Here is an 8181-nt window from a genome sequence, read left to right as displayed (position 1 = left end):
CCCCCAGCACCACATGCCAGCCAGCCCTGCCCCCTGGTGGGCTGAGCTGGCCACACACACACACACACACACACACACACAAATAAATAAAAAATTAAAAAAAAAAAAGACTACATACTGAAGTTGGGCATGGTAATGCATGCCTGTGATCTCAGTACTTGGGAATCTGAGGCTGCAGGATCGTTGTGAGTTGAGGCCAGGCCTGTACTACATAGACCCTGTCTCAAAAAAACCAAAGCCAAAGCCAAACAAACAAGACTGTACTGAGAGTTTGTCTCAAGCCCCCCACCAAATCAGGAAATTCTGCTCTGAGACCCGCAGCAGCTAAGGCACAGAAGGCCCTCAAGCATGCTCGCCCTCCCCTGCATACTCAGTAAGACTCTTCTCTCAGCTGCCAGTCCTCCCAGCCCTGCAGGATCGGCCCCCTGGGGCCCTCTGCTCATGGCTGCCTGGGCAGGCCTTACATGGAGCTGAGGAATTTTGTTTTTGGTTTGGTTTGGATTCTTTTAGACAGGGTCTCGCTATGCAGTTCAGGCTGGCCTTGGAATCACTATGTAGCCTAGGCTGGCCTCGAACTTGCAGCGATCTTCCTGCCTCAGCCTCCCGAGTGCTGGGATGACCACTCCGGGCCTGCCTGCTGCTTGTTGGTTTTGTCTTTGCTCCTGGGCAGCCCCCAGACTCCCAATGCTCTGGGAATTTGTCTGGTATTTGCGTCCTCCGATGTTTGCGCAGCTTGTCCCTGCTCCCTGAGCGGGTGGGAGTGGAGTGGGGCGGGGCAGGACGAGGAGTGTTGCTTCTGTTCTACATCCTCACGTTGATGGCCAACACTGGCTCTGGCACGCCCCAGTGCCCAGGGGCCTCAGACAAGGATGCGCTTCCACTAGCGGCCGCCAAGCGGCGCGCGAAGCTGGGATCTAAACTGAGATTTTGTACGCCAACTCTGGCGGAGTCGCGGAGGGGCGGGGCCAGAGATGAGTGGTGCTTCGGAGGGAGGCGGGGCCAAGGAAGTGTCATCAGGAAGGCGGGGCTACTTGGGCGGGACCGAACGAGAGTAGGCCGCGGAGAGGCGGTGCCGACGAGGGGGCGTGTCATGAAGGCGTGGTCTATGGGCGAGGGGCGTGGCCGTGGGTTAAGGTTCCGCTGTCCAGTCCGCCCTGCCCTTGGCGTTTCCTGTGCTCTGCATCACGGTCATCCACGCTTTCCCCGTGTCCCCAGGCTTCTTTACACTGTGCTCTCCACCTCCCACTTCTTTGTCTGCTCTCGCCCTCTAGCCTCATTTGCACTCACTTGACCTCAGATTTCACATCTTTATTTGCACCCCACATTTTCCCATGCGCCTTTGCGCCCCCATTTTCGAGCCCTCAGTTCTCCAGCTCAGGGTTTTTATATCGAAAAAGGCCCTGTTTTGTTTTGTTGCGTTTTTTTAAGGCAGGGTCTTGCGATGTATTTCAGGCTGACCTTGAACTCAATGTGCAGCCCAGGCTGGCCTGGAGCTCACGGGGCACCTCCTGCCTCAGCCTCCGCGTGGTGGGATGAGAGGCGTGCGCCAGCATGCCCGGCTACCACATGCCTCTTCTCTGTCCCCTGTGTAGCCTGTTGGGGGACGAGGAGGCGACAGGGGACAGCGTGGGACACCTGTCTCGCTGGCATCAGATTGTGATGTGATAAGAGGCTATGGCTGAGTCAGGGCGGTCTCCAGGCGGCCCTGGGGAGCCAGCAGGCAGCCGGCAGCCAGCGGGCGCAGCCGGTCAGCTCGGCGCCCCCCGCGGAGCCCGGCGCCTCGGGCAGCAGCAGCCGCCGGCGGCCGGGGAGATGCGGACGCAGCCGCCGCCCGCCTGGCATGGCTGAGCCGCGCACGCCCTACGCCTCCCTCCGGTCGCTGCTCGCGCTGCTCAACGGCCTGGTGGCTGTAAGTGTGTCGCCCCCGGCGCGGGCTCCGCTCCCTGGAAGCCAGAAATAAACTGGTCCAGATCGGCTCCGGATCTAGGCTCCCGGGAGAGCGGGCAATGTAGGGCAGGCCGGCCCAGGAGCCGCGCTGCCGGGGCGCAGAGGCGGGGACGTCGGCCACGCGCGCGCTGGGACCCGGGGCAGGCCTCCCGGAGTGCAGTGACCCAGGAAGCAGGGGTTTTAGGAAATTAATCCCTCCATCCATGCTTCGTTCCTTCCTTCCTTTTCTTTTTCCTTTCGCCCTGGGACGGCACCCAGCTCCTCCCGCACGTGTGAAGCCCACGTTCTGCCACTGAGCTGCATCCCAGCCCTGTATTTTCTTAATTTTTGATTTTTTTTTTCCCAGAACCGGAAATTGAACTAAGACCCTTGCACTTGCCAGGGAAGTGCTTATGCCACAGAGCCCCTGGCCCCAATTGTTACATTTTTCAGAAACATTTTTAAACATTTTTCTTAGTATAAAATTAGTTAAAATTATGAAAAAAAAATTACACGTTTATAATGCAAAAAAATTAGTTTCAAATATCCACTGCTCAAGAACTGTTTTCATTTTAGAATAAGATGAAGACCCAGGTGTGCTGGCATGGTGGCCTCAGGAGGCTGAGGCAGGAGCATCACAGCTCAAGCCTAGCCTGGTTAACTTGGCATGACTGCCTCAAAACGTACTTTTAGTGCTGAGGATTCACCATTTTTAACTTTTTAGCTTTTTTAAATTGGGGGGTGGTATTAGGAATTGAACTCAGGACCTCATGCTTGCCAGACAAGCACTGTACCGCTGAGCTATATTCCTGGCCTACTGTTTTAAATTTTGAGATAGAGTCTCATTAATTTTCCCAGGTTGCCCTTGAACTTGCAGCTTGCCTGCCTGAGTCTCCTGGGTAGCTAGAGTTACACCTGTGTGCCTTTGTGCCTGACAGAACCCTGCCAGGGAGATGGCTCAGTAGAATAAGTGCTTACCTGGTATGCACAAGGACCCAAGTTCAGTCCCCGGTTCTGCAAAAACAAAAACAAAAACAAGGAAAAAAAAAAAAAAAAGCAGCAATCTGACAGAACCTTTAGGGTTTTATTTATTGACTGGTTAATTGGTTGATTGAGAGAGGGTCTCCCTGTGTAGTTTAGGCAGGTCTTGAACTCACTATGTAGATTGGGCTGGCCTTGGACTCAAAGCAATTCCCCTGCCTCAGCCTCCAGAGGGCTGGGATGACAGGCGTGTGCCACCATGCCTGGCAGCTTACAGTTTTAAATGCAAATTTCAAAGTGGCCTCCTGACCCACCCTGCCCAGAATTCTTGCCTGGTAGCAATTATGAGAATGTTCCCACATCACTGCCAATTCTGGTATTATCTTTTTTTTTTTTTATTATCATTTCTTAACATTTTTGCTCATTTTTATCAGCTTTTGCTTTTCTTTACCCTTTACTCAAGGAGTTTTTTGTTTTGTTTTTTGTTTTTGTTCTTGTTTTTTGCTGTTATTACTATTGAAACAAACTCACTATGTAGTGCAGGCTAGCCTTGAGCTCATGGTGATCCTCCTGCTTCAGCCTCCTGAGTGCTGAGATGACAGGTGTGTGACACCACACCTGGCAAAAGATGTTTTTTTTTTTTAAATATTATTATTATTTTTTTTTACTTGGTACAGGCTCTCCCTAGGCTGCTTAGACTCATAATGATCCTCCTGTTTTCATCCTCCCCCATGCAGGGATTACAGGCGTGCATCACCATGCCTGGTCTGGGTGGCAGGCACAGTGTGCCTAGGGGTGGGACTGGCATAGACTGTGGTACCGATGATCCAACCCCAGTAGTGGGTGCTTAGCCCACTGAGCTACCTTGCCAGCCCTTCTTTGTTTTTTGTTTTGTTTTTGGTACCCGGAATTGAACTCAGGACCTTGTGCTTGCCAGGCAGGCATGTAAGCCACTCGGCTATCTCCCCAGCCCTTAGAGTTCTCTGTGTATGAAACATTTTCCTCCTTTCATTTCTGTTCTAAAGGCGTCCGGCGTGATCCTCATTGGCCTGGGCATTGGTATCAAGTACGGAGAGGCCGCCCTGACGAAGGTCCTGGGGCCAGCGTCCACGCACCACCTGCACATCGGCCACCTGTACCTGGGCTTGGGTTGCGTGGCGGTGCTGCTGGCCCTGCTTGGGTGGTGTGGTGCAAAGAGAGCGAGCCGAGGAAGCCTCTTGCTTGTAAGTCGGATCCGTACTCAGTCCTCAGACCACCCCTGCCGCATCCAAGTCCCTCATCGCGTGTCTTACAGACTCTTGTGGACTGTGTCCGGTGCTCACGGTGTCTCGGTTCATGGTGACAGGTGCCCTCTTTCTTTTGTTTGTATTTTCATTTTTGTTTTTGAGACAGAGTCTCAAGATGTAGTGTAGGCTGGCCTTGAGCTCACTTTGTAGCCCAGGCCGGCCTCAACTTTTGGTGATCTTTCTGCCGCAGCCTCCCAAGTGCTGGGACGACAGGCCTGCGCCACCACACCCGGCCTGACAGGTGCACTCTTTAAAACATTTTAAATCCAGGTCTGCAGTGTGTAGTGATCATGTTCACTGTGGGGAGATGGTGCATAGACATCATATGTCTTTTTTTTTTTTTTTAACTTTTTTTCTCCTTCCGTCCACCTCCCCCTCCATCTCTTGGCTTTCTGTCCATTTGCAACAAAACAAAAATAACTATCTCTTCTTTTCTGTTATCTTTTATTTTGCTCTTTATATTATTTAAACTTCAGACCCAAGTGGGCTGGTAATCCCAGGACTTGGGGGGCTGATGCAGGAGGACGGATCACCATAAATTGGGGGCCAGCCTGGGATACACAGTGAGTTCAAGATCAGCCTGAGCTACAGAAGCAGATTTTGGTTCAAATAGCTGAATTAGGGCTGGTGAGATAACTCAGCAGACTAAGCGCCTGCTTAGGCAAGCGCAAGGACCGGGGTTCGATCCCTGGTACCACATGCCATGCTGACCCCACCCCGGGCGCACTGAGCTAGCCACCAAGAACGGGTGTGGCAGTGCATGCCTGTGATCCCAGCCCTGGGGAGGCTGAAGACAGGAGCAGCACCGTGAGTCCAAGCTGTGAAATGAGACCCTGTAGCAAATACGTAAAAAGTAACTAAACAAACAATATATACGTCCAGTGCCTCATATCAGAGAAGCGTGTGATACTGAAGCGTGTGTGGGGTGTGGGTGGGTGTGCGTGCCCTTTATTTCACTCAACATTATGGCCTCCAGATGAGGAAACCATTTTCCTACACCTGAATGTTTATCCTTCTTTATAGCAGAGTAGTACTCCTTTGTTTATGAACACCACACTCTTTACCCACTCGATGGACATATGGTTTTGGGGTTTTTTTTTTTGGTGGAACCGGGGATCGAACTCAGGTCCTTGAGCTTGCCAGGGAAGCGCTTATTCCACTGAGCCATCTCCCCGGCCCCTGGATGGACATATGGGCTGCTTCCAAGACTTAGCTGTTGGGTTGGGGAGATAGCTCAGTGGAATAAGTGCTTGCCTGGCAAGTGCAAGACTCTGAGTTCGATCCCTGGTACCACCAAAAAAAAACAAAACAAAACAGGAGTTAGCTGTGAAGGTTGTGCTGCTATAAACATGGGTGCACATAGGATGTCTTCAACTTTGCTGTGGTAAGAGGCCTCGAGGGACAGCAGCTGTGTTGCGCGGAGTTCCTCCTTTCAGCTTCCTGAAGCCTATCCGCACTGATTTCCACAGTGGCTGCAACGGCCAGCGGCAAGGACCACCGGGGTTTATTATTTCTTGAGGAGGGTTGCAAGATGGGGTCTCAGCGTGCCTTTTACTTTCAAATTTTTAAAATCTTTTTAAGAATTCATTTATGCGTTTGGTACGTGGTCTCAGGACAGAGCTCAGACTCGGAGTGACCCTCCTGTCTCCGCCTCCCAAGCGCTGGGATGACAGGTGTGCGCCACCATGCCTGGTTTCAGTGGCTGCGGTACCGGGGAACAAACCCTGGTCCTTGCGCTTGCCAGGCAGGCACTTAGATTGCCGAGCTATCTCCCCAGCCCACATGCTTTCTCTTCTATAAGAACCCCAGAGTGGAGGTGATTTCAAGAGCAAAACAGAAGATGGATAGTAGGAATTAAGCAGCCAGATTTTTGCAAATGGGAAAAGGAGCAAGAAGAGGAGGGGATGAATGAAGCCTCAAGATGTGTTTTGTATACCTACCGCCTTCCCAGGTGGCGTGGCCAGGATGTGCTACAAACATAGAGGAATTTATAAAAAAGAAAAAAAGCAGCCAGGCATGGTGGCGCTGCACCCCTGCAGTCCCAGCACGCAGGAGGCTGAGGCAGGAGGATCACTGGGAGTGCTAGATCAACACAATGCAAATGCAGTTCACAGCCAAAACTGTGAGAGGAAATGGTTTCATGGTCCAATTTATGCCTCACTGCATTAAACATTCTTAAGAACCAACATGGAGAGAGGGCGGTGGCCATGAAAGGGAGTAGATGTCATGACTGACTTCAGGAAGGGAAAATTCCAAGCAGGGTCCTGCAGCTAGGACACTGTGATTGCCGTGTCTTGCTTGTTCTCGAGCAGCCTTGACTTGACCTCTGCGCAAAGGCGGGCTCTGTTCCACCACCCCACTGGGGCTCTGATGGGCCAGCCCTGACCGTGGACTAAAGCGCCTGGACGGGCAGCAGAAACCAGGTTCAGTTCCCGGGGTGCTGTGCCTGCTCCGCCCCAAAGGCACTCTGAGATGGCGACTGAGACTGGGCAAGGTGGCCAGCGCTTGGGAGGCTGACAACAGGAGGATCACTATGAGTCCAATCTGTGTAGTGAGACCCTGTAGACCCTGTACTAAATACATTAAAAAAATCATATATATATATATATCTCCAGCTTCTTTTCTGGCAGTCTTTTAGAGTCAGGGTTTTACTACATAGCTCAGGCTGGCCTTGAACTCACTACGTAGCCCAAGCTGACCTTGAATTTGTTGCGATCCGCCTGCCTCAGCCACCAGAAGGCCAGGATCACAAACATGTAGTTTCCTTCTAACCTTCCAAACTAGAGACCCAGCCCCAACTGCCCCAGGGGCTGTCCATGTATATGCGAAGCCACAGGGCTGGGCTCAAAGGTGGGAGGCCTTCTGCGCTGGAGCAGTGGTGAGGGGTGAAAGGGCAGGATGCAGCCCGGAGGCTGCCAGTCCCCTCTGTCCCCCCATGTCTTGCAGTACCTCATGGCCATGGTTGTCATTCTCGTGGTGCAGATAACGGTGGCCTCGGTGGTCCTGGCTTTCTTCCCACTGGTGAGTCTGAAGCATCTACCCAGCAGTGATGGAAAGGAATGGGTCCTGGGCATCACGGTCACGCCGTTACCCTAGCACTCAGGAGGCTGAGGCAGGAGGATCTCGAGTTTAAGCCCAGCTTGGGCAACTTAGAGAGACCCTGTCTCAAAATAAAATTAAAGGGGGTGGGGTGGGGGCTCAATGGTCCGCACAGTTCAATCCCCCCTTCCCCAGTATGGGAGGAAAAAGAGGAGACGAAAGAAAATGTACAGCAGAGGCTGGTGAGATGGCTCAGTGGTCTAAAGCACCTACTTAGAACAAGCTTAGCAAGGCATCAGGGACCGCGGTTCAATCCCCCAGCCCCACATGCCAGCCAGCCCCGCCCCCTGGTGGGCTGAGCTGGCCACACACACACACACACACACACACACACACACACAGATTTAAAAATATAAAATTAAATTAAAAGAAAGAAAATATACAGCCTTGGGGCCCCTGCTGTTCTTGTCCAGAACAGGAGCTGGATGCAGAACAATGCAAGCAGTTTCAGGCGAGGAGCAAAAGAATGCAAATGTCCCTTTCTTTGACTCACATCCAGTCTCTCTTTAGGGACACGGGAACCAGGAATAGTCGCTGGTGTGTGTGGGAGGGAGTTTTTGGCTGGAAGAAAGAGGTGGGAGGGAGAGGCATTTTCTGAGTCTGTGGATTTTTTTTTTTTTTTTTGGTTTTTTTTTTTTTTGCGGAACTGGGGATTGAACTCAGGCCCTTGCGCTTGCCAGGGAAGCGCTTATTCCACTGAGCCATCTCCCCGGCCCCTGAGTCTGTGGATGTTGAAGATGCAACTCTATCACCTCTGCAGGGGACAAAACAAAACACTGTCCAAAGCCTTTCTGGAAGGGCTGATTACAGAAAGGCAAGCTCAAGCAAGCACGGGGGTGGGCCGGGGAGATGGCTCAGTGGAATAAGCGCTTCCCTGGCAAGGCAAGGG

The 8181-nt window shown here is 52.3% G+C and overlaps 1 protein-coding gene across 1 annotated transcript in view; it reads left to right on the top strand.

Moving 5' to 3' along the window:
• Positions 1-1803: 1803 nt before the first annotated feature.
• The window catches only part of Tspan16 (tetraspanin 16), a 16855-nt gene continuing 10477 nt past the window's right edge, over positions 1804-8181 (top strand). The window contains exons 1-3 of the mRNA XM_023716925.1: positions 1804-1909; positions 3933-4130; positions 7140-7214. Coding sequence (XP_023572693.1) covers positions 1841-1909; positions 3933-4130; positions 7140-7214 — 342 coding nt within the window. The 5' untranslated portion in view covers positions 1804-1840. The remainder of the gene's footprint in view (positions 1910-3932; positions 4131-7139; positions 7215-8181) is intronic.

This window comes from Octodon degus, unplaced genomic scaffold (genome assembly GCF_000260255.1).
Source record: "Octodon degus isolate 3935 unplaced genomic scaffold, OctDeg1.0 scaffold00050, whole genome shotgun sequence".
NCBI lineage: Eukaryota > Metazoa > Chordata > Mammalia > Rodentia > Octodontidae > Octodon > Octodon degus.
The sequence above is the reverse complement of the archived record's forward strand: the minus strand, read 5'-3'. Positions and strand labels throughout refer to the sequence as shown.